General features: G+C 33.3%; 1 protein-coding gene across 1 annotated transcript; it reads right to left on the reverse strand.

Moving 5' to 3' along the window:
- Window positions 1–8844: 8844 nt before the first annotated feature.
- On the reverse strand, window positions 8845–15892 carry LOC132732608 (uncharacterized). The gene is made up of 10 exons (XM_060719088.1): window positions 15354–15892; window positions 14622–14802; window positions 14250–14351; window positions 13479–13714; window positions 12266–13077; window positions 11861–11913; window positions 11730–11733; window positions 11358–11550; window positions 11042–11170; window positions 8845–10409 (listed from the first exon to the last, which is right to left on the reverse strand). The coding sequence occupies exons 1-10, from the start codon at window positions 15802–15804 to the stop codon at window positions 9583–9585; spliced, it is 2988 nt and encodes a 995-aa protein (XP_060575071.1). The 5' UTR covers window positions 15805–15892; the 3' UTR covers window positions 8845–9582.
- Between the last annotated feature and the right edge of the window lie 11437 nt (window positions 15893–27329).

Here is a 27329-nt window from a genome sequence, read left to right on the forward strand (position 1 = left end):
ATCACAATGTTTTCCCTTTATATTGTCAAGTCGGATTCTGAATTTGATGGTATTTATTTATTGACATATTGATTGGAAAATTAATTTAGGTGTAAAAACATGTTTAGCAACATTATTTCTAGATAGTGTATCCAGATGAATGTTTTCACATCAAGGTACTCACGGATTGCTACATTGAAGTAATATTTGTTTGTTGTTAAGATTTTGTTTGGGTTAAACATATTTATTAAGCTCAATTGCGAGACAAGTTTTAATAACTTTCGAGTCTGCTTCCTAGAACCAACCAGTACTGAGATAAAAGATGATCGCAACCCGATTATGTCTCGAACCCATAATCCCTAGGCTGAGTGGCAGACACATAACCCAATAGGTCATCGCTCCCCTTAGATATTGTGATACCGGGAAAATAAGGTTTACGAAAACCTAAAAACCTCACTTATCCCAAGATACGTATCTCGTGAAAACTACAATAATTTTTTCATTTGTGGTGTTCAGTCAAAAGATAGTTCTAGAAATTATATTAATGGTAAAACTAACACTTCTTACTGTTGCCAGTTATATTCTTCTTTTTTTATAAATGTATCCAATTATCCCCAGAAGTTAATATGTGAGTTTAATTTATTTGATTGACGTTGCAAAATACTAATTTTTCCGTCTGCATTTACTTTGTAATAATATCATTATTTGCTATTTTCTTACAAAGTAATTTACGATTTGATATAATTTGAATGTAGGGGTGGTGTGGTTACCAAATCATTCTATGCGTAAAAAAGTGTTAGTCAAAATTTCAAAATATGTGGGTTTCATTAACCCTAGCAGGACGATACTATTTCTAATAAGCTATCAAAACATTCTCATTTCATTTATAACACAACGTCGAATGTAAATGTATGTTTACAAAGTTACTTTGATTGTTGTTGTCACCTTTGCAATCAAATCAAATATTACATATTTCACTAATTGTCGCAATTTGGTAACACAAATTTAAAGCGAATCAATTCTTCAATGAATGCAACAGTGAAACGGAAGGACTGTTTTGTACCAAAATAGCAAATAAGTACAATAAAATGTTATAATCATTTTTATGCACTTCATATGTTGATGTTTCATATATAATTAACATAACAAGCTGTTGTTAATGCAATTAAATGACTGCACGTGCTAGATATTTTGCAATTGATCAATTATCTCGGTTTTGTTACCTTTGTAGGCAAACTGAACTGACAATGATTAAGCAGGAATTATTTCGTTTGATGCATTGACATGCTTGTATCATTGTGATCATCGTAATCATCGATTACAATTAAATGTAACAGGTGCATCCGATTTTTGATAAACACATTATTTTACAGCCTTAAACAGTTTACACTCGAGCTAGATATTCTGGTCTGTTACGACAGCCGGTATTTGATTCTTTTTTTCTTGCATATACCAAATTAAGCATAAATCGGAAACTAATATTTTCATTTAGCGCTTTTACTTATATTCGCCAATAAATTAACAACCTAGCACTTATTATCGGAAACATTTCCGTACAATGAATTCCTGTTTCGCAGCAGTCAGTTACTGGAAACAGAATTTCTCGGCGACTGTGAAAGGGAATAAACCGAATGAAAGAATACCCTATACCTTAATAAAACAAATCATAGTAAATAATGAAATCAATTTTTATGTCTTATATATTTTCATTTATCACATAAACCACGGCGCAGGAGTGTAATAAAGCCATTTAATAAAAACGATATTATAGTGTAATAACACTTTGACGTGACGCCATTTGCGCAATATAGAAACATAGCGTTAAAGCGCGCTAATGTTAGCGTTACACTATAAACATTGAAAAATTACTCATTTTAACAGTTTACTGTTCATATATTATATATGTGATAAAAAGAATATTATATTCGTGTAGATTCAATACTATTTATTGAACTCGTTGAATAAAACAATATAATGCTCGCCAGAGGCTCGCATAATATGATTTTATTCAACTCGTTCAATAAATTTAGTATTTAACTACACTCATTCAATATCCTCTATATATGAAACTAAACTCGCTTTTACAGAAATTACTTCCTTACGTCATGAAATAACCAACGTAAACGCAATAATGACAATAAAATGACGAAGACTTAATTACTTATTACATTTGCCCGGTCACGAATCATAGTAATATTTTTTTTCATTTACATTCTGTAATAAAGCAATAATTTCATTAATAATAAAACAGTCTAATGTCACCTTATACGAGATTAGTTTTGAAATATAGACAATATTTTCGGACGTTTTTATCGTTTTCTGCAAGGTTTGTTAAAATAATGCATGTACATATTTTTTTGACTTTCTAATGACATTTTTGTACCTCCCGGAAATCTAATCTATGTTCTTTCAAATATGGAAACTGAATAATTCGAAATTGCGCTGTATCAGAAAAAGAATATCACAAAAGCGCCAAAAATATTTAAATATTTCTGTTGAAGAAGTTTAACCATCTAAAGAATAGTTACCATTTTGAATGTTTTGTAGTATTTCTTCAGTATAATTCTATTTTTTCTCTTGACAACTTATATATATGTCTTCTATTACGCCTCGCATAATTCTCCTATAAAACACACAGGGCTGTTGAGTGTATTTTCAAACGGTATAAGCCCGCTTATACGTTATAGTACTTTTATAAACAAAATGACTTCATAAACACTATTTCTCTGCTCGATGAAGAACATTATTTTAGCAAAAAACTTTATAAGCATGAAATAAATACCAATTTATCTTGAGTTGTAGCACAATAAATAAATTATATGTGATTTATCAGTTATCAGAGTATATTGTGATAATATTACATGTCTATGCACTCGAATCCTGGTCCAAATTTCAAATCTGTACTTCTGTTCTGGTAAGCTTATAATCACGGAAACCTTGTGGTCCACCGACGGACAACAAACCAACCAATCAACCGACATAAGCAAAACAATATCTCTTCTTCGAAGGAAAGCATATAAATAATGCTACAATGACAAACGCAATATATATGCCTCCTAAATACAGTTATTTCTGCTTTTGTGATTATATATTACATATTCAAATAAAATATTGAAGGCAAATGAAACAGACAGAGATAAAAATGTTTTGTTTTTTTTTGTTGTTTTTTTGTTGACTAAAAGCAAACTAAGTATATTGTAAATTATTACGTTATCAAGATAATGCAAAAATTCATTTATATTCTTTTAATAAATGTATTAAATACATGAGATAATATTTTGAATTATTCTATTATTTCTATTAAAGCAGCACGCCTCCAGATTCATATAAATTTTCATGAACATTTCAAAAATGTATTTAAAAGTATAATATTGATAAGTAAACAAAAGGAAGCAATTTACACATTATCAGTGGCACTTGCAACCATGGTTAATTACCAAAAAAGTAAAATTATGCAAAAATAGCCCTTACTGCGTTAGTAACGCAGTAGAAATAAAATTATAAGTATTGAAAAATTAGTTATTAATCACACAAAACATGCAAATGCAAATTACTAGAATCTTGAATCTTTTCCTAACATCTTTGTACATGTTTTCTTAAGTTTGATTTTATTGAAATATTTTGGATCACCCGGAGGCAAGTTGCTTTAAATGGCTTTATTACATGCCTGCACTGCGGTTTATGTGATAATATAAAATAATGCAAAGAAAAACGTTATCAAGACAGCATTTCATAATTAAGTATTCTAGCTCTTTATTAGGCACAGGTATTCATATTGTCAAATAAACAGTTTCTGGTAATACTTTACCTGTGACATGCTTCATCGGTGACATATAAATATATTCACTAAAACTATTTGAAAACAGGTCCAGCTGCGAACAAGTTTTAGCATATTCAAGCTGTGTGTAAAAGTGTGAATTAATTTAACACATTCATTTATGATGTATCACAGCATATGCAGTTTGGCAAATGTATGTTAACAACTTAGTAAGATATGATAATAAGTATTTTCCGATAAATTAACAAACCTTTACATTCTCTGTGTCCATCTTGAATCTTACAGTTCATCAATGGTGTCACACTATCGCAAAGTATATCTTTCATTGTGTTCTTATCACTCTCTCTTCATCGCAAAGTATATCTTTCATTGTGTTATTATCACTGTCTCTCCATCGCAAAGTTTATCTTTCATTATGTTCTTATCACTGTCTCTCTATCGCAAGGTTTATCTTTCATTGTGTTCTTATCACTGTCTCTTCATCGCAAAGTATATCTTTCATTGTGTTCTTATCACTGTCTCTCCATCGCAAAGAATATCTTTCATTGTGTTCTTATCACTGTCTCTCCATCGCAAAGTTTATCTTTCATTGTGTTCTTATCACTGTCTCTCTATCGCAAGGTTTATCTTTTATTGTGTTCTTATCACTGTCTCTCTATCGCAAAGGTTATCTTTCGTCGTCTTCTTATCACTGCTTCAGTGTATTTATAAACAAATTTTACAATAACAAAATTATTTTATGTTAAGGAACACTAAACTATTAACATTCGTATTCGAGAAATGTTCCTTGTTTGTGTATACTTGAATAGAAGAATTTAACGATAGGTATCGTATACAAGATTTAAAGTTTGACCAACGAAACAAATTCCTAATCTTTAAACTTTATGAAGGTGAGTCCCTTTTTATTTTGGTTCCATTTTATTCCAAATATTCTATCATTCAAGATTATAAAAAGATGCTAAAGTATTACCATTTGTAGGAAGTATATTAAATGGAACTAACTCAAGGAACGTTGACTTTGTAAGGCATTCATAAACATCATGATGTGAACAACTGAGTTAAATAAGACTGAATTTCAATTAACGTCTGGGAAAATTTTTTTTCACATTGACTGACTTCAATATTTGCAGATAATGAGCAATTATGTAACTTAAAAAACTCTTACACTGGCTCCGAAACAGGCCCGAAGGTAACTGTGTACGGTGTTTACAAGGCATTGTCGCGTTGTAATAAAGCTTTTTAATCTTATCAGGCATTCATGCTTTATTTTTCTATAAGTTAAAGGCACAAAATTCCCTAATAATCCATATTTTTTCAATTAGTAAGAAAGGTCAAATATGTGTTTAATAGTGTTTTAATAATTGATTTTGAGCGTGTACAACAAGTGAAAGTAGCACTGAACGTGCAATTATGTGTCGAAAAATGTAAACAAAGTAGAATTTTTAATTGCATACAAAATACTATTTCACTACAGTTATATCAACTGTCAACAGAGCAAAAGATGCAAAAGACTGCGTCTTCGCGTACATGCGGAATGGTAGACTTTTGAAACTGTTTGTTTGTTTTTGTTTGTTTGGATTTTACGGCACGTCAACACATAAATGGCCATATCGTGCCGAATGCTATAATAGGTAATAAGATGCCAAAAATATTTTTTTGTTGAGAAAAAGTTGGGGTAAAATCAACATGTCATTTAACATGGTTGAGAACAATACCGGTTCTTCTGTACTAGTACATAGCAGCAAAACCTATATCGGACTTTGCTGGCGTCTCGTCCAACACAGGTTTGACATATGTGAACTCTTTCCATAGAATTAAATGTTGTACTCAACAGTGTATAAAAACCTCATAATACGAGTATATATTGAAATCGTATTCCAAAAATGTTAGAAATGTAAGTATGTGATATTTAAGTATAAATATTACAGATCTACGATTTGCGTTCTTTCAACGATAACATAATAGTACAACGTGAGGAGTAAAATTTGGACAAACGGAAACTATAACATGCTTAAAACCTTTAAATCCGAGAAATGGAGCCCCTTTCCTAATTCAAATATGAAAGAAAAGCATAATCCGAAGATGCATTCAATGTTTACTGTCTTGAGGACGCAAATTCTATCTTTTTCATAGTGTGCTAGAATTTTGCTAAACTGTTTTCAGCTATTGGGTTATGTAACGAAAACTTGACTGTCTTTGTAAAATAAGGTTATCAATATTGCTTTCATAAATAAGGTGACAAAACATAAAAAGTTCAGTCGTAATGTTTTGATACTTTGCAGGCACGATTTAGTTCTTATATCAGGGGAAAATATATCATGAAGCAAACCAAGTTGCTTTTTGACATTTTTGTTAAAAGCTTCCATCAAAATAGGATGACACATAATGTTTTTGTCTGGAAGGCATCCTCAAATGTTAATATTTTAAGTTTTTAGTGACGGAACTGTTTTATCACCACTTGTAAGACATTTGGACACAATCAGTTTTTCAGAGTGAATATTAAAAATAAAACATATTAAGTGTTATTTACTTTACTTGCAACGTTGGTATAAAGATTAGATATTTTTCAACTGACTTTAAAACGAAAATGAATTGCTCAGAATTAATGAAATGTATATTTCTCTATACATTCACGTACAAGCAATTGCAATTTGATTTCAAATGGTTAATATTAAATATAATGAAGTGATAGGATACTTCCACATTGTGTACCATTGACTTTATGAATGGACAGGTGCGATACCAGTTGTTTGCTATCAAAAATAATTGTTCGTTTTCAATTGTCTGTCACTGCTTTCACGAAAGAAACGTTTGTATACAAACACTTCTTCGATGTGATTTTCTTTTGAATTATCACACGTCACGCTGAGTGAGGTAACTAAACTTTGAGATTTCTATTGAATCCTGGTGTAAAAGGTCCTAAAATAAATGGCAAATATCTCTTTAAATACTCCAAACGGTAAAAATGTTGCAGGCTCATTTCGAGGAGCGTGCCTGTTTAAGGACGGCAGTGGTTACAGCAATGCGACACGCGACTTTTGAAAAGCGGCGGATGATACCGAACTTAAAGAATGCGTTCAGACAACAATTAGCTGAACTATAGAAAATGGAATTTTGAAAGGGGATAAGATGTTTTATGCCAATGACATATAAGACGCTAAGAGAAAATTTAAAAAGCCGACAACATGGCCTCAGGATGATTAAACAGTATTCAAGTAGGAATACTAGAACCACCAAACAAAAGATTAAATAGAAAAAACTTAAATTACCACAAACATGCACACGTCACAATAATGTCGCGCTGAACGTTGTTATCAAGATATAAAAAATATATTTTAATCAACTGGATGAATAACACAGATTCATTTTGATAAGTTGATGTGTAATATCATATCAGTACTTTGAAATATTGAAAAGTAACTAATATTGTGTATTTATATATTAAAATAACTAGCAAATTGGATGTGAGGTATAGGCTGTATATAATTATAAGAATGTTGACAATCTTAGATTTTTGTAAATATATGTTAGGGGTTAAAATAGACACTAAATTATGATGTTTATGGTGTCAATTATTTTTCTTACAAATATTATATACATAACATGTATATATATCATACATATAAAGATCGAAGTGTTAATATTACCAGTATATATTATGGGGCCTGTATTAAAATCCTCGTACTTTTGTGGATGCTTTGAAACCACAGCGCTTCCCACTTGATAAATTATTGCTAATGATGATAAAGCCATTTTATAATATGGGATAGTATGGAGTAAGAGTGGTGTCCACTATCTGTGTAAACTGCAGAAAACTCCATTTTGTATCAATTAAACAATAAAACATATACCCTATACCATAGTTGATAAACGCGTCTACTTCCGGTCCCCGCTAGAAATGATGCAAATTGAATTTAATAAATCTATAATAAATGATCGGAAATAACAGGTGTTTGTGCTCGCAATACAAATGACTTATATAGACTAGCAACTAATGATACAGTGATTTCGTTTTCACACTGTGTATACTCTTTAATGAACAAATAAATGTAAGTACTCGGTTTTTGTTTGTTTTTAAAGCCATAGGCGACTTTTCATCTTTAAAAGTGTATGAAGATCTTCAAGAACTAACTTTGCTTTATTTCACTCACATATAAGGCACCCAAGTACAACACTTGCGTTCCGTTGGCTAGCTGGACAGCTTTTTCACATGAAAGAATCTGACGACACTAACGTGTTGTATTGGAACCACCCAACTAGAAAATGCCGAAAAGTTGAAACTAAAAATACCACAAGCACAACAATAATGTCGTGCTGAACGATCTTCAAGGATCGAAAATATAACATCATTGATTAAATGTACGGAGAGACTTTTTACAGCCTTTTTACTTTTTAGTTGGGTGGTTCCAATATTCCTACTTGAATAATGTTGAATCACCCTTAGATTATGTTTCCTGCTTTTTAAATTTGTCTTTTGACGTCTTATCTGTGATACGCAGGCTTCATAACCTCTAATCTCCTTTCAAAATTCCATTTAATTTAGTTCCGCCCATTGTTTTCTCGTTTAGGGCACACGCTTTTTATTACTTGGGGACCATACGCCGCTTTTCATGGAATGGCAGGGAAGTGTCACATTGAAGGTTCCATGATAACCGCCGTATGAACACATCTGCGGATGTTTCTAAATTCAGAATTTTACTAGTTCATGTTTAAATGTTGAATTCTGCTTAAGCCGGTGCTAGCGGGCGTGGACGGTAACTTGCACTTTCCAGTACCGTCCATGAACAGGCTCAATCAAAATTCTGGAAACAAAGTGATCTTTCGGAAGCATTAATCACAACAAAATAACATAAGAATTGCAGGCTCGGTTCAATTTTTCCGTGTTGGGCTTTCTTTAGGGATTCTGTTTTTATCTATTTCAGATCAAAAGACAGTTGATTTAGTACTATCAGGGTTCTTTTCAACAATAATTTTCAAATTTTGATTGTTTCGTTTATATAAATTATAATAATTTCATTTTTAACACAAACAAATATGTTGGATTCCGTAGTTCGAATACAGCTACCATATAGAAGTTGTCTATTAAGGTAAGACCTGGGTAATGGGCAATAACATGAACCTAAAATTGCACATTATATTATTGTTTTGTATCATTATGTACATCAAAATATAAAATATTAAAAGAATTTACCGTGTTGTTTTATAGCTACAAGTGTTTTTGTAAATACCCCGTTTCAATAATTTAGCGGCAAAATTGCCATTGTCATATTTTGCTAAATATTTGTTTTTTTTCCTAAAAAAAGAACAAAACAATATGTTTCAGCATGTTTTCTATTCATCTGTATATGTACTGTACCCAAAAACAACAATTCATGAATAATAAAAAGGTTTAAGAAAATATTACCAAAAATGTGAAACAGATTTGGTTCAAAAAGTCGCATTTCAGAATTTTGTTATTTTCCCCTTATTTTTTCAAAGTTCAAAATTTTTACATGAAAGTGCCTGTAACTATGCAAATTTGGCACCAAAATTTTTCTGAATGTGTGAGCAATAACATATGTTAAAATAAGAAACTTTTACCGTCTAGTTTCTTTTAGACAAGAACACAAACAAGATGACCCCCTTGAATTTTGATAGCCATATTTTCATGAAAAATGCTTAAAATGTCTTAAACAACTGTTAAACATACAATTTGCATTTGATTCTTGCTATACAAATAAATCAAATGAATAATGTTTTACAAATAAATGAAGAAAATTTAGTTTTCAGTTATTACATAAGAAGAGTTAGGATAAAAATTATCCAGAATTATCATACATGACTTATTATTTGCCATCGAAGTATGACACTAACTTTGGAATAACGGATTCCAAAACTCTCTTAGAATTGGTCACTCTTGGCAACCCTTCACTATTTTTCATAGTAAACACATTATACAGTCCATCCTCTCCCTTACGTTGAAAAATTGTTTGTAAATGTTTAAAGTTTAACCCCGAACTTGCAACATTATCTGCAGTTGAAGATTTCATGACGCCACTTGCAATCAAAATAGACAAGGATGGCAAGTTTTTATGTTTCTCTTTGTTTGAATCCATATTGTATTTCACATCACTAGGAGAGAAACTCTTGACTGTAATACACTTATCATCCTGTTTCAAAGCATAAATGACCAGCTCGGACAAACAATCAACATCACACAGTGCGTTATGAGCGTTATACACCTTGGAGAGCAATGAGCGGGCTAGGTCCTCCTGCTTGTAAGACTCACGTTTAGGAGAGATAGATTTAAACACGTGAAGACTGTCTACCAATCCCAACACACATGAACTAAACTCATTAAACATTCCACTAGCTTGACAGGCATTAACGACGATTGGGAAGTCAAAGCGTTTTCCATTATGAGCAATCAGAAAAACATAGCGAAACTGATTCAGCCAGATAAGAAAATCTCTGAGAGCTGTTTGTATAGTTTTTGTTTCCACGGGAACACCATCTACGCACATATCTGTACTATTTGTTACAATAATTTTAGTCACTCGCTCTGCTGATGCGCTCATAGGTAGTTTTGGTAGCACATAGCAGTTGAAGCTCTTCTCGGTACCAACATGTTTGGCTGCTATCTGTGTAATATGGGGGTAAACATCTCCTCGAACTGGAAAATAAAAATGGTACTGGAGTAAAAAACTGAATAAAAGTTATACAAGACAATAGTATTATAGTGATTTATAACATGCTTTGCAGTGGAAAATGAAATTATATTAGATAATTTTCACAGTGAAATCATAAAATATATTTTTCACTGTAGACAGACTATATTTGAATGACGGTGAAAAGAATATTCATATATCTAAGTGGAATAAATTCCGCTCCATGTAAAATTTGTTTCTTAGAAGCAAGTAAATATCTGCATACAGAATTTAAATTTTACAGAGCTATGTTTCAACATTTATACTTTGACATTATGATGTGACTTTACGCGGCAAAATCAGCAAGAATTGACTAATTTGAAAAAAATAGATTTTGTTTTGTACGCAATATTGAAATATATTTAACTCTGGTGAATACCAGCTATAATATTTTATATAAAATAAATGTATCTGGGTTTCACTCAGTGACAATATCTTAATCTTACATGCTAAAAAACCCAAATATCCTCTATATAATAATTATACCATCATAAAGCACTTTTTGATTTATAAATGTTGTATTGGATCATCATTTAACATCTATAAACATGCAGGAGTAATAAAAAAGGTAAGTAATGTCTACATGAAAAGTACTTACTAAGGTCTGTTGTTTCAAGATCCACAGTGATATAAGAGGGTTCGCCACTTGAACAAACTGGCTTGAACACTCCACGTGGTAAAGGATCGGGGATTTTGTCTATGTCTATGTCAGCTGTGTGGCCAACTTCTGTACAAATGTAAACCAAAAAAAAATTAAAAGAAATGAAATAATAACAAAGAGCAGTTGTTTATAAACATCATGTCACAATAAAAAAAATAATGAGAGCCACGTTGAAACAAACACATGGATTTATACAGTCATTACAATTTGTTTTACTGAAAACACAGGTATATCAAGATGACTGGAAACTAACCTGACTGATATGTTGCCCCTTCGAGTGACTCTGTAGCTGACTGGTTGACAGCACGCTCTTTTTTCAAAAACAGGCGCCTTCCCTTTGTTGATGGCTTAGCAAAGGTTTCCTGACATTTCTGGCGTTTGATGGCACAATGCTGTGCATACTTTTGTGTGTAATGACCAGGTGACAAATCAGCTTGTTTGTTTACCTGCGAAGAATTTTAAAAACATATGCATTTTCATTGCTAAACTTATTTACAAAACATACAGCAACATAAATCATGAAGTAAATTGTTAAAAGACAAAAAATAAGATATATAGATTAAATATTACGAAAGATTAAAGTGTACGCATAGATTGTCAATTGTCATAGAATTAATTTAAAGACAAATCTTGTTGATGGTATAAATGCAAAATGTAAATATGCTAAATTGCAAAATGTGGATATTGAAATTGTAAGATAAAATAAAAAACAAAAAAACTTTACTTCATCTTAAAGATTGCTATTTATGTACTTACTTGTAGCTGGTGTAGAAAATCAAACATTGAAACCAAACTGCAAAACATTGTAACTGAAAATCAAAAGAACAATGAAACTGTAAAAGAGTTGAAATACACATAACTTATAGATTACAGCACTTGGACCATAAATCAAAACATTACAAAACAGTTCACAAAAATGTTCCTCGGTTACTGTAGTCTATAACTTCTTTGATAAAGAAACTTTAACAAGTTGGATAAATTCTTAGCTTGGCAATCAAAGTAAACTGAAGTAAAATGATGACTGTTTATAAAATAATTGCATATTTCAAAAATGGATATAATTCTATTGAACATTTGCCAAGGTAAGATTTACTGAAAATTGTAAAACAAACTCATTATAAAGCATAACAAACATTTGAACAACTTTCCAACTGTTTATACCTCTACTATGTAGTTTCTTCCTTCGTTTATAAATGCTGCAGTTGCTTGAACTCGAACATCTAATGCCTCACTCCCTCCATAGTAAATGTTCTTTGGAGCCTTTAAGGACACTTCTCGGTTGGCGTGTTCACATTGCTGGCTTGACCCTAGGTTCACTAGTTGGCTGGCTTTGGCAATAAAAGGTTTCATAATGTCGTCTAACCGTTGCTTTAACATCTCACCAGTCAAACTTGATTTGTATGGTAAAGAACGGTGGATATAGGATACATCTTTATTCCTAAGATAACCACAAAACCTTGGCTGACACAACTGGTGATCCCCAAAGTTATGGGGAATAATTGCCTTAAGGTTTTCTTGTAATCCATTCAAGTCCCCACAGTTCTTAGAAAGGGCATATGACACACACTTTTGTAAATGGCTTATAGTTATCTTACTGATTTTGATTCCCTTCTCATTTTGTAAACCATAAAAGCTTTTGCCTAAATTTTTTATCACATGGTTTTTATCATATCTCTTTTTCAAACTGATATTGTGCTTGCTTTTAAGTCTGGCTAATAAAGTGTTGTCGCCATCACCTTCAAGAATTTCAACTGGTGTACCTGCTTTTGCTAAAGCCAGTACAGCTTTCTCTCCACTCTCACTCTCCATGGAACGGGCACTTCCAAAGTGGTTTCGTACACATCGGTGTTGTCGTATTTGCTGACCAGGGCGATGACGTCTCCACCAATTGCATGTTGAACATTGTCTGTGGCATATGACACTCTTCAGAACCTTCTTCCCCATCTTTGACGAACTCATTAAAAATGTATGAGCTGAAATTTTAACATTAGCACCAAACTGAAAATTCCGTAAAAAATTACATCATTTAAGTACTTTCTTAATATTGATTGTAAAAATATAGTCAGACAGACAGTTGGGTATCGGATGCTGTAACATAACACATCATTTTGGGTGTAAGAGAGAACTTTCCCTGTTTCATCATTACAACTTGTCAAGTATTTATTTTCAAACTAAGTCAGATATATTAATTTCTAAAATTATAATTATCATCTAGAACCAACAAACTTACTCCTAATTTATTCATTGTGTGCTAAATTTGGTAAGATAAATCACAATTAATTTATAAAATAAGTGATATTTAATTATAACAGGGTAATATTTCATAGAAGAAGCAATAAAAGTCACAAAACTAACCAAAAAAAAACCAGCTTACATGTAAGGCTGTCAAAGCCACGCTTTTGCCAAGCTGTATCAGCAGAGCAGGACATACCATACCGACTCTTAGGCTTGAATGTGGAGAGGAGGTTCTTTTTGATAGCTGTTTTTTTACATGTGTTATGGTCAAACAGTTTACACTTTCTTTTATGCTGTCTCGGTGGTGAGGGAGATGCCTTTTCAGGGCACTCTGTTTCATTACTTGTTGATACAAATGCAGTTTGTAAGACAGACCTGAAATATTCTAAAACTGTTAGAAATATCTACATTATTCATTGGATTAAAAAAGTATATGTAACTGAAATATTTTAATTTAAAATTGATATTATGGCCTAAACATCAGCAAATTCTGAGAGCCGAAAGTGTAGTGTTTTTCGGATAAATGTCAATTCGAGTATGTACATATCTTTAACTTAAGCTCATATTTCCTCCACCACAATACAAACGCAATGATATATACAATTATATATTTTTATTATAAAAATTTTGCTGATGACATAAATGAATAAAATTTATTGAACAAGGAAAACTTATGTTAACAATATCCATGTATTTCAAGTGTATGTTAAAACAACATTACATTTTGGTGTTACTGTCACGCAAAAAGGTTGGAATTTATTTTTCGCTTGACAAACAATTTGTCTATTATTCTATTAAAACCAGGACAAGCCCTGTAAAACAGCTTATGATATATAATTTACATAACATACAAAATACATGAAACTTTCCATTCAATGTTACAATAAAAACTGGTAAACAGTTAACTTACATGGTTGCTGGTGATGCATCTGGTAATGGTGCCACACCCAGATCTTCTATGAGACCATCCATGCTAGCTTCTGCCTCTATGGATTCTTTTTGGGAAATTTCACTTTAAAAATATATTCGAAACTGTCAGTGTGTATATATTGTTGTGTGTGTATATGAATATATATATATATATTTTTTGGGTTCTATGAAAGAAATTACAAAAGCACAATGTCAAGAGATGCCTCAATAACTTTAACATAAATTAAAAAGAATTGTTTTCCATAAGATCTTCAAGAAATGTTTTTGACAATTGCAGTTTTACATCAAATGTTTGGATAAAATGTTTGTGAGAGAAAATTATACAAATTAATAAACACACAATCTAGGTTACCTCATTTCCTTCTGAAATGTGTTTTTGGCAGCTGTATCTATAGACTGCTTGGCAACAGACTCGACCAATTTTCCAGCACGCCTTTCCATATCCTGCAAACTCTTTCTATTTACTGGGGCAATGTTTAGGGTGGAGAGCATGTTGTTCACTTTCCCGGAACCACCAATGCTATCTATCATGGCTAAATTAAAAGAGAAAATCTGGAATTAATCTTTTGTTTTTCATGTTCATTTTTTGTGGAAAATATTAAACTTTTTACTATTTAAAACAGTTTTGATAGCTTGTATAAAAATAAATACTAGCCTTGGACCCCACTGTATCAATTTACTTACTGTTTACCAATAAATAAAATAATAGGCTAGCATAATAGGTAGTTTCTAATGAATGACTTTGACCTAGTTATTAATGTAAATGTCTGTCAGTTAGATTTGTTTGTTTTGAGTTTTACGTCACATCGACACAGTATAGGTCATATCGCGACGTTCCAGCTTTACTGGTGGAGGAAGACCTCAGGTACCCTTCCCTGTCAGTTAGAGCTCTGACCGCAAAATCTTGAGATTTAAAAATTAAATGATACAATGAATAGAACAATATAAGAATTTGGGACTCTACTGGTTCACATACTTATACACACAACTATTTTGACCAGATTGCTGAATTTTGTTACTCATTTATTTATATATAAAACGTCCTAATTCTAAGATGAAAACCAGAAGATACTGATAAACTTACCGACACCAAGCTTTGTATTTGCTGTGAAGCAAGGCATGCCTCTATCTTTCAATCTATGTGTCTTGCCATATGGGACAACGTTCACATGTTTACAGTCCATGTTGCTGCATCTGACGTAAAGAAAACCCGATAACCCTTTCCTTAACTCACCAACAAGAGAATATTTTGTTAAGGCTACTGGTCCTAGCTTACATTTCACACAGTATTCTAATTTATCTAAGAGAACGCCCAGCACCACAATCCGCCGTCCAACTCTCCACCCATCTCTGTCAACATTTCCAGGCAAATTCACGTTTGTATCACTTTGTCTGCACTTAGTTAAACTCGAATCTAATGAAGAACGTTCTTCCGAATAATAATTATGATCATTACAAGTTGATCGTGATCTTTTGCACTTGTTTTTCGTTAATTTCTTCGCCGTGAACCGGCCTTTTGTATCTCGCAACGCCATTTTGAAATGCCAGGATGTAACAGTGTAGTTCCCGGTGCTCGATTAAATTTTTAATTCCAATGCAGGGAACCATGTTCGGAATAACGGAAAAGTCCGATATAAACCGGAAAATGACGGTAAATGTCGAAATAACACGAATTAACCGGAAATGTATTACCCAGGTCTTACCTTAACTCAATGATCAAGTAGCTACGGCATAGTTTAAGACATGTCCTTTTGACAGGGCACCTGTTTCCGTTTATGTTTCGAATAAATACTTGTCATTCGTAGACCTTATAATTAATGAAAGTATCGATTTTTTAAATCGATCAACAAAACAAAATATCAATGCCACACCGATATCGCTTCTATCAATGACAGCTCTAATTTAAAATAGATAAATACAGAATCCCTAAAGAAAGCCAAACACGGCAAAATTGAAAATGTTGCAGGCTCGGTTTGATTGAGCCTGTTCATGGACGGTACTGGAAAGTGCAAGTTACCGTCCACGCCCCCTAGCACCGGCTTAAGCAGAATTCAACATTTAAACGTGAAATAGTAAAATTTTGAATTTAGAAACATCCGCAGATGTGTTCATACGGCGGTTATCATGGAACCTTCAATGTGACACTTCCGTGTCATTCCATGAAAGCGGCGTATGGTCCCCAAGTACTAAAAAGCGCTTGCCCTAAACGAGAAAACAATGGGCGGAACAAAATAAAATGGAATTTTGAAAGGGGATCAGAGGTTATGAAGCCTGCGTATCACAGATAAGACGTCAAAAGACAAATTTAAAAAGCAGGCAACATATCCTAAGGGTGATTCAACATTATTCAAGTAGGAATATTGGAACCACCCAACTAGAAAATGCCAAAAAGTTGAAACTAAAAATACCACAAGCACAACAATAATGTCGTGCTGAGCGATCTAGCATTACCTGCATTGTGTATTTCATTCATTTTAAATGTTGAAAATTCTGGAAACAAAGTGATCCCTCGGAACCATTAATCTCAACAAAATAACATAAGAATTGCAGACTCGGTTTGATTGAGTCTGTACATGAGGGATAATGAATAAGTGCAACATCCCTCACGCCCCCTGGGACCGGCTTGAGCGGTACTCAATTCTCAACACTTTATAGTGTTGGCATCAATGATCCCGAAGGACCAGAAAATATAACAACACTGAAGTGAAGTGAAGTAAAACGTCGCCCCGTACATTCAATCAGAGATGTTATATTTCCGATCCTTAAAGATAGTTCAGCACGACATAATTGTTGTGCTTGCGGTAATTTAGTTCTTTCTATTTGGCTTTTTTCTTGTTGGGTGGTTCCAGTATTCCTCACTTGAATACTGTTGAATCACCCTTAGGATATGTAGCCTGCTTTGTATTTTTGTCTTTTGACGTAATATCTGTGATATGCAGGCTTCTTAAGCCGGTGCTAGGGGGCGTGGACGGTAACTTGCACTTTCCAGTACCGTCCATGAACAGGCTCAATCAAACCGAGCCTGCAACATTTTCTATTTTGCCGTGTTGGGCTTTCTTTAGGGATTCTGTATTTATCTATTTCATAACATCTGATCCCCTTTCAAAATTCCATTTTATTTGGTTCCGCCCATTGTTTTCTCGTTTAGGGCACACGCATTTTTTTACTTGGGGACCATATGCCGCTTTTCATGGAATGGCACTTAGTGTCACATTGAAGGTTCCATGATAACCGCCATATGAACACATCTGCGGATGTTTCAGAATTTAAAATAGTACCAGTTCATTTTAAATTGTTGAATTCTGCTTAAGCCGGTGCTAGGGGGCGTGGACGGTAGTTTGCACTTTACAGTACCGTCCATGAACAGGCTCAATCAAACCGAGCTTGCAACATTTTTAATTATGTTGTGTTGGACTTTCTTTAGGGATTTTTGCTTTCTCTACTTTGTGGAAGTCTGTAAAATATGATAAACAAGATCAACAAGGAAAGGCGGCGTTCAATGAACGCAACCCCCACATGACCCAGCAACAAGAGCCAATGGCAAGGAGCCCAGGCGGAAAACTCTCTGTTGACTCGAATGTTTGTTGTTTGTTTCATTTTACGCCTTTTCCCCAACAGTATTTCAGTCTTATAGGCGGGTAGTTTCCTAACCATCGTTCCTGGAGAGTTACACCAGTACTAAACTACCTTCCTCCGTGCTTAAATACCAAAGTATCTCCCGGGGATCGAACCCACACCAGAGAGGTAACTGGATTAGAATATGAAAAACAAGATCAACAAGGAAAGGCGGCGCTCAATGAACGCAACCCCCATATGACCCAGCAACAAGAACCAATGGCAAGGAGCCCAGGCGGACCCCAAACATAAAAAGGACAGTCATCGACTCTAACCCCTCGACCACGGAGGCGGTTGGACTCGAATGTCATGACCTAGGATGTCAGCTAAAACTATAAGATTAAGCATCTAAACAATGACAGCTACATGTTTCCGAAATGAGGTAGAGTTGAGAAGTTCTGGTTGTTAAGCTCAAAACATGATAAACAAGATCAACAAGGAAAGGCGGCGTTCAATGAACGCAACCCCCATATGACCCAGCAACAAGAACACTCATTTGCGTACTTTCTAAGAAAATCTGCAGCTCTCATTGGGAATTCAGTATCTTCCGGTCTAGCAAACATATACTTATTGATTTCATCAATGCAGCCTAGAATTCGGTTTTTACCAGTGTCAAAATTCCGGAAACAAAGTGATCCATCGGAAGCATTAATCACAACAAAATAACATAAGAATTGCAGACTCGGTTTGATTGAGTCTGTACATGAGGGATAATGAATAAGTGCAACATCCCTCACGCCCCCTAGCACCGGCTTGAGCGGTACTCAATTCTCAACACTTTATAGTGTTGGCATCAATGATCCCGAAGGACCAGAAAATATAACAACACTGAAGTGAAGTACGGGGCAACTTTTTACGGCTGCCACACGGCACTTGACACCTGCTGTTGTGAAGTACAAAATTCCGGAAACAAAGTGATCCATCGGAAGCATTAATCACAACAAAATAACATAAGAATTGCAGACTCGGTTTGATTGAGTCTGTACATGAGGGATAATGAAGCTGCTTTTTTAAATTGTGATGGACTAATATTGCAACTCTTCTTCCTAGTTTGCCTCTAATTATTTCTATCCTATCAACAATTTCAAATAGTTTCTTTTCCAAAGGAGAAAGGGATTTAAGTACCTCCTCTTGGCGGTTTTTCCCATGCTGAATTCCATCTAAGTATTGCTTTACTTCTCATCTCTCCGCTTCTCCTTATCTCCATTTATTAAAGAGAACAGTTTATGCAAGGGTTACTTTGCATTCAAGAGGCTTGATCAGAGTAAAAAAATTCCAACAAAATTACTGCTGCTTCCTTTCTAAGGTAAGTTTTTAAATGAATGCGTTCATTGAATGCCGCCTTTCCTTGTCGATCTTGTTTATCATATTTTAAAGCTTTCAAGTCTTGAGCCAATGGAATTCTTTTTGGCTTGTTTTTTCAGTGTCTAATGTCGGAAGAGTAGAATGACATATTTCTGTCTCCTAGTCTTTTATGTAGACTTCAATAAAAGGCTTTATGTACATGTTTTCTCATGTACAGACTCAATCAAACCGAGTCTGCAATTCTTATGTAATTTTGTTGTGATTAATGCTTCCGAGGGATCACTTTGTTTCCAGAATTTAGTACTTCACAACAGCAAGTGCCGTGTGGCAGCTGTAAAAAGTTGCCCCGTACTTCACTTCAGTGTTGTTATATTTTCAGGTCCTTCGGGATCATTGATGCCAGCACTATTAAGTGTTGAGAATTGAGTACCGCTCAAGCCGGTGCTAGGGGGCGTAAGGGATGTTGCACTTATTCATTATCTCTCATGTACAGACTCAATCAAACCGAGTCTGCAATTCTTATGTAATTTTGTTGTGATTAATGCTTCCGAGGGATCACTTTGTTTCCAGAATTTTGGCTCGTCTTCTCAATTCATCGTCTCCCGTCTTTGCTGCTTCAGTCCTAACTGACCGTGCTACTTTATGTAAGGAGTGGCCAATTTTTTTGCTAGTGAAGGTATCTTAAATGTAAAATCATTTTCATTGTATTCACACAATTCCTTTACTGCCTTTACACACACAGAAAATGCGTTCATTGAACGCCGCCTTTCCTTGTTGATCTTGTTTTTCATATTTTAATACTGTTAATGCAGTCTCGTAATGTTATCACTCAGTCATCAATAGCTCTGGCAGAGACAAGGAATCTAGCAAGTTCTCTCATCTTTTGCCTAACATACTGGTTACTGGAAAATTTTTGAAACATTTTTGTCCAAATCTGACAATATCATTATCATTTCTGGCAACTAATGACACTTTATCATTTGCCATTCTATAGATTGGAAAATTTTAGATGACCAGTACGGCAGTGATCATTAGCCATTGTTACTAATATCAAATGACTCATTCTAGATGAAAGACGTCAAATTTTTAAATTTTAGAAAACAGATTGGGAAACATTAACTAGTCTCTGTTCTATTGATATAACAAAAAAATGAATTTAATTTCACTTCTGCTGATATAAGTTCTCTTCATGATTACATGCGATTACTTGCAAAGTTATTCCATTAACAAAAAATAATAAAAGTAACAAAATTGAAAAACATGGTTTAACGATGAATGTTAAAAAGCCGTTCCTATACGTAAAGCTTCACTTAAAAAGTTTGAACATTGCCGTACAAAAGAAAACCTTAAAAATTACAGAATATTTAGAGTCAAAGCGAGAAGATCAATTCGTCAATCTAAACGCCAATCATGGTAATCATATGTTTCAAATATTAATTCAAATACTCCTATTAAGAAAGTTTGGGATGCAGTACGAAAAATAAGTGGTAAGTATAAAAATAGTCCAACTGTTCACTTAAAAACTGGTAATAGCCAAAATGACAAAACAAAAACGGATATTGCAGAAACTTTGGCTAAAACTTTTGAAAAATTTCTTCTTCAAAAAGTTATTCAAATGAATTTCAACAACATAAATGTACAGCTGAGAAAGAGCATGTTAAATTTACTTCAACAAACGATGAAAATTATAATTCCCTTTTCTCTATTGATGACTTAATTTATTCGATCAAAACTGCAAAAGACAGTGCTGCAGGCCCGAAAACTACCAGTTTCTTAAACATTTACCACCCCAATCTCTTAACTTGCTCCTTGAATTTTAAACAAAAGTTAGGTATCTGGTAAAGTTCCCAACACTTGGAAAAATGCGTTGGTTATTCCTATCCGTTAACCTGGAAAAGAAAAGATACGACCGACCCTAAAAATTATCGTCCAATTTCACTAACAAATTGCAAACATTCGACAGAATGATAAATAATCGCTTAGTTTGGAATCTAGAATCTAATGGAATTATCACTAATTTTCAGTCAGGTTTTCGTAAACAACGAAGACGTACACACGATCATCTTGTACATAAACAACACCTGGTATCAATTCTGTTTGATCTTGCGAAGGCTAACGAAAAGATATTGTATTATGGACAAGACCTAAAACAAATTATATTAAAGACACATTTTCTTATTATGGCATGAACATTTGGAACAATATACCTTTAAATATTCGTAATGTTAATAACCTTAAATGTTTTAAAGAAAAATACAAAGCATATCTTGATGTTCATATGAATGAATGAGTGAGTGAGTGAATGAATAAATTAATAAATGAAAGTATATGAGTTGTAATATTCTAAAAATTACATATTATACATATATTTTTCTACCTATGCATGTCCTGTTGTTAGTCCCCTACCGGTTTAACCGGAGGGGACTTTAGGTTTACCCTCCGTCCGTCTGTCCGTCTGTCTGTCTGTCTGTCCGTCTGTCTGTCAGTCTGTCAGTCCGTCAGTCCGTCCGTCCACAAAACTGGATCCCGCGATAACGCAAAAAGTACTGAAAATATTTTTATGAAACTTGATATATGGATAGATGGCAGTATGGAGATTATGCACGTCTTTTTTTTTTTTTCTTCCTATGTTGAAAATTCTGGTTGCTATGGCAACAAATAGTCTGAAAATATGGCAAATTTAACACATAAACTGGATCCAGTGATAACTCAAAAAGTACTGAAAATATTTTTATGAAACTTGAAATATGGGTAGATGGCAGTCTGGAGATTATGCACATCTTTTTCTTTTCTTCTTATGTTGAAAATTCTGGTTGCTATGGCAACAAATAGCCTGAATTTCAAGATTTCTGATTTAAATTTTTCAGCTTTTACACTATATGTTCTTTATTTCTTAAGGTGTTTACTTCAAACTTTAAATATAAGTTTCTGGTCATCAACCACATCATATGTGACAAGGTTTATAACTCTAGCACAAAAAATATCAGTATTACCTCCCTTGAACTTAGATTTTTTAGGGGAAAAAATGTTGTCTTTTTTAAATAACTTCTTTATTTCCTAATGTATCTACTTCAAACTTCATATATATGTTTCTTATTATCACTCGACATTTTTGAGAAGGTTAAATACTCTAGCAAGATTATTTCCAGAATTATGTCCCCCTTGAACTTAGATTTTTTTCGAGAAACTGGTATTTTCACTCCAACTTCTTCATTCCTTATAGGATTTACTTTAAAATCCCACATCGTAATAATATGACAAGGTTGTATAAACATAATTTCCTTACTAGGCATGGAAACTTAACACATAACTGTGATATAGACAAACTTTTTTTATTATGTTTTGTGGTCGATATATTTTCAAATACAGACTTCATCCTCAAATTCATTATAAATGGCAATACACAGGAGTGTATGACAATTAAAGAACTTTTTGAGGGACAGGTAGGGGACTACTGTATTGCCCGCAATACTATCAAATGCTTGTTGTTGTTGTTTTCTATTTCAGAAGGCCACATTGGAAATAAGATATATATGATTGTTTTTGTATGTTCTTAATGTGTAACCTTCTTTAAATAAAGATATTATTATTATTATTATTATACTACTTGGAAATATGGTATCCTAAATGATCTAAAGGATGCTGGACTTAAGGGCAGACTTCCTCTTTTCATTTCTGGATTTCTAAACGATAGACACTTTAAAGTAAGACTTGGTTAAACTTTTTCTGAGGACCACCAACAAGAACAAGGTGTTTCTCAAGGAAGCATACTTTCTGTTACACTTTTTGCCCTTAAAATAAACAATATTGCTAGCCCTCTTACACCAGGCATAAATTGTTCTCTATATGTAGACGATTTTCTTATCTGCTATATGGTCTTAAATTTCTAAAGTCAAAAACTCAATGTGTTCATTTTTGTCGATTACGGAAACATCATAATGACCCTGAACTTTACATATCTGGTTCTTAAGTTCCAGTCGTTAATGAAGTTTTTAGGAATTATATTTGATAAAAAAAAATTCTTTATACCACATATTAAACAAAATGTCTAAAAGCTTTAAATTTACTTAAGGATTTATCAAGTACAATTTGTTTATCAAGTACAATTTGTATTTGATCAAATTCTTCAACATTACTGAAATTATACAGAAGTCTTATCCAATCAAAATTAGATTATGGTTCTGTAGTATATGGATCTGTAAGATTGTTTGTGTGTTTGTTTTATTTTACGCCTTTTCCCAACAGTATTTCAGTCATATAGGCGGGTAGTTTCCTAACCATCGTTCCTGGAGAGTTACACAAGTACTAGACTACATTCCTCCGCGCTAAACTACCAAAGCATCTCCCGGGGATCGAACCCACGCCAGAGAGGTAACTGGATTAGAAGTCATCTACTCTCACCTCTCAACCACGGAGGCGGTTCACATAATGTTGATGTTCTTGAGAAACAGCAAGGTGAAATAATACCATTTAAACGTCCATCGAGGCAAGTAGATGGACTAAAGTATGTGCAATGTGCAACCTGTTTCGGAACATTTAGAAGCAGTGTGTTATGGAGACATGTCAAGAATAGTCATCCTGAAAGCGTAAAGAAAACAACAAAACTTAAAAAACGTCACTAATTGTCCAGTGCAGCTTTATTATCCCCCGCCGAAAATTTTCGGCGGAGGATATAGAAATAGTCTCCGTCCGTCTGTCCGACCTTCCGTCCTTCCGTCCGACATTTTTGTCCAGAGCATATCTCTAAAAGTATTTGAGTTATCAACTTGAAACTTCATAGGTGGATAGACCTCATTGAGGAGGAGTGCAGTGCACAATAATGATAACTCTACCTTGCATGATTTTTGAGTTATTGCCCTTTGTTATTTTTCAAAATTGATTTTTGTCCAGAGCATAACTCCAAAAGCCTATGAGATATTAACATGAAACTTCATAGGTGCATAGATCTCACTCAGGAGGTGTGCAGTGCACAAGAATGATAACTCTACCTTTCATAATTTTTGAGTTATTGCCCGTTGTTATTTTTCATACCTAATTTTTCACCTGAGTGGAGCATAACTCAAAAAGTGTTTGAGATATCAACATGAAATGTCATAGGTGGATAGATCTTATTGAGGAGGAATGTTGTGCGCAAGAATGATAACTCTTCCCTATACAATTTTTGAGTTATTGCCCTTTGTTTTTTTCATGCTATTTTGTCCAGAGCTTATCTCAAAAAGTATTTGAGGTATCAACTTGAAACTTCAAAGGTGGATGGATCTCATTGAGGAGGAGTGCAGTGCTTAAGAATGATAACTCTACCCTGCATTATTTTTGAGTTATTGCCCTTTGTTATTTTTCAAAATTAATTTTTGTCCAGAGCATAACTCAAAAAGCCTTTGAGATATCAAAATGAAACTTCATAGGTGCATAGATCTCACTCAGGAGGTGTGCACTGCACAAGAATGATAACTCTACCTTTTATAATTTTTGAGTTATTGCCCTTTGTTATTTTTCATACTTAATTTTTCAATTCAATTTTTTTCTCAAAAAGTATTTGAGGTATCAAACTTGAAACTTCATAGGTGGATAGATTTTACTGAGGACGGATGCAGCACACAAGAATGATAACCTACCCTGCATTATTTTTCAGTTATTGCCCTTTGTTATTTTCAGCCATCAGTATTCACATAAATTTCAAATCTGTAATCACTATAGCCATCAGTTTTCATTACCAAAAGACCTCTTAAAATGGAATTATTCTGCTCTACTACATATACATTCTTCCAATGAGCAAACACATTCGGCGGGGGATGGCCATGTTGACATGGCTCTTGTTACGGGTGGCAGGTGTAGATGCAGACAAATTTCGAGATTTCAAATTTTTTATGCAGTGTTATCACAAACGTCTATTAAAACGTTAATCTTTTAATGTTCGTACATAAGATAACAGTTCAAATGAAGAAAATTCAGCATCCAGTAAGCTACTGTTATTCAAAGGCTGCTGACAAGTAATTATGTTTAAATATTGAGATTAGAACTTACATTATATTGACAACCAATGGATGCTTGAAAGAACTTCGCACTGTTAAGTCTGCAACTTTCATGAAATTATCTTTACTGAACAGATTTTTTTTGTAACCGTCTGCATGAAATAAAATTCCCCTTGATGTGCAAAAATCCATGCACTTTATCATTTTATAGCAATAATACGGCAGTATATAGCTACAGATTTTGAAGGATCCATTGTCACAAAGACATTACTATTGAATATTCATCAAAATACCGAAAATTAACTGTTAACATATGATGAACAAGACCAACAAGGAAAGGCGGCGTTCAATGAACGCAACACACACACAACCCAGCAACAAGACTGATTTAAAACTGATTTTCTTCAGCAAACAGGATTTTAATCACGATTGCATATCTAAATCTGTAGACGCTTTGCTAGATAACGCGACTAGCGCATCATGATCATATATATTTAAAAGGACTTAGGCTTGAATGCACACCTGATTACGAGGACGTATGGCCTTTTAGAAGACTAACACACGAGTGTACCGGAAATAATTGAAGGGATCCGAATATGCATGAGATCATATACACTTCAAGGTCACGTGACAGATAATTTTGTGCGTAGAGTGAGTATCGGTCTCGGGTATAACCGCCAAAGTAAGGACTCGGTTCATTTTTGTTTGAAACAGTGCAAATGCTCAAATGTAATCAAATTTGTGATTTTCTTTGCCAGTACTCGAGTGTAAGTCCTCCTAAGGACAATAAGTCCTCGCTATAAAGGTGTGCACTCAAGCTTAAGTCCTCAAATTTCAGCAAATACACACACATGCGCGCGCACACGAAAACACACATACGCACGCAGACTAACACAATATATTTTTATGTTTCCGATAATGTTGGAAATTTGTACGAATATTTGTTTTTTATGTGTATTTACGATTTATGTATTTGTTTGTTTTAATAACTCATATATTGTCTTGGCCATAAAAATATATTGTAAATAGCCAATGGTAAATTTGTTTGCTAAATGGCTAAATGACTATGCAGTTTGAAGTTAATTAACTTAAGAATCTAAAAAAGTATGTTTATTCAAAGATAATTTTATAGCTTGGTATCAAGGAAGCATGTGGCATCGGTTATGGCTATAGAAAAGTCTATTTCGTTTTTGTAATAGAAATATTTAATTGAGAGTTTTACTAGTGGTATATAAAAGAAATGAATCATTAATATATACTTCACCGGCACATCAATGATACACATAATACACATAATAAAATATGTACTAGAAATACTGTTTTATGTTATTAGCCTTTCGTTTTATTTCTGTTCATTACTGTTACAGTGATGTCTATTTCATGCTGTAAGGTTTCATAGAAAAAGTAAACATGCAGAAAGATATAACCATAATTAGATGAAAAATTTTGAAATGATAGAACATGCAAAATGCAACTTTTAATGCTACAAGCAGGATTTAATACAGTGTAAAGGAAATAGAATTTATGTTTCCTGATAGAGATCGTAAACTACATTCTTCTTGATTTATATAACTATAGGGATCATGTTAGATCATGCAAAAATAAAAATATCTCTAGTTCTAATTTAAGTATAATTATAATCAATGAGTTCTGAAGATGACTAAAAACCATTAAACGTAATAATCTCAGATAATACTCTCATTACACATATAGAACATGTATATTAATATGAATACTAGCAATCAGGGGGGACATTTATAGGAATGGCTATGTATGCACACACAACTATAACAAAACAATAGAAATCCAATGCACTTTACAATTTACGATGAAATTCAAAAGTGTAATGTAACATTATAAGATAATAATAAACATAATTTGATTGATATGTATTCTTAAATCAGTACAAAAATAACAGTTTTTTAATTTGATTTTACATTGGAATATAATAAATACAATATTATAAATAATAATGATGGGGCTCTAATTTGTTTTTGTGATTAGCAATTTCCATTCACCAAAAATATATATTGCCTTAATAACAAAATAATCTTTCCAATTTTGAATGTAATATAGCTTGTTTATATATGTTTTAAATTCTTTAAATGTGATAAAATACATTTTTATGTTACAGTTTCTAATATACAATATGCCAACATATTAATCGA

This window comes from Ruditapes philippinarum, unplaced genomic scaffold, assembly GCF_026571515.1.
Source record: "Ruditapes philippinarum isolate M1 unplaced genomic scaffold, ASM2657151v2 ctg2887_1_1_1_1, whole genome shotgun sequence".
Classification (NCBI taxonomy): Eukaryota; Metazoa; Mollusca; class Bivalvia; order Venerida; family Veneridae; genus Ruditapes; species Ruditapes philippinarum.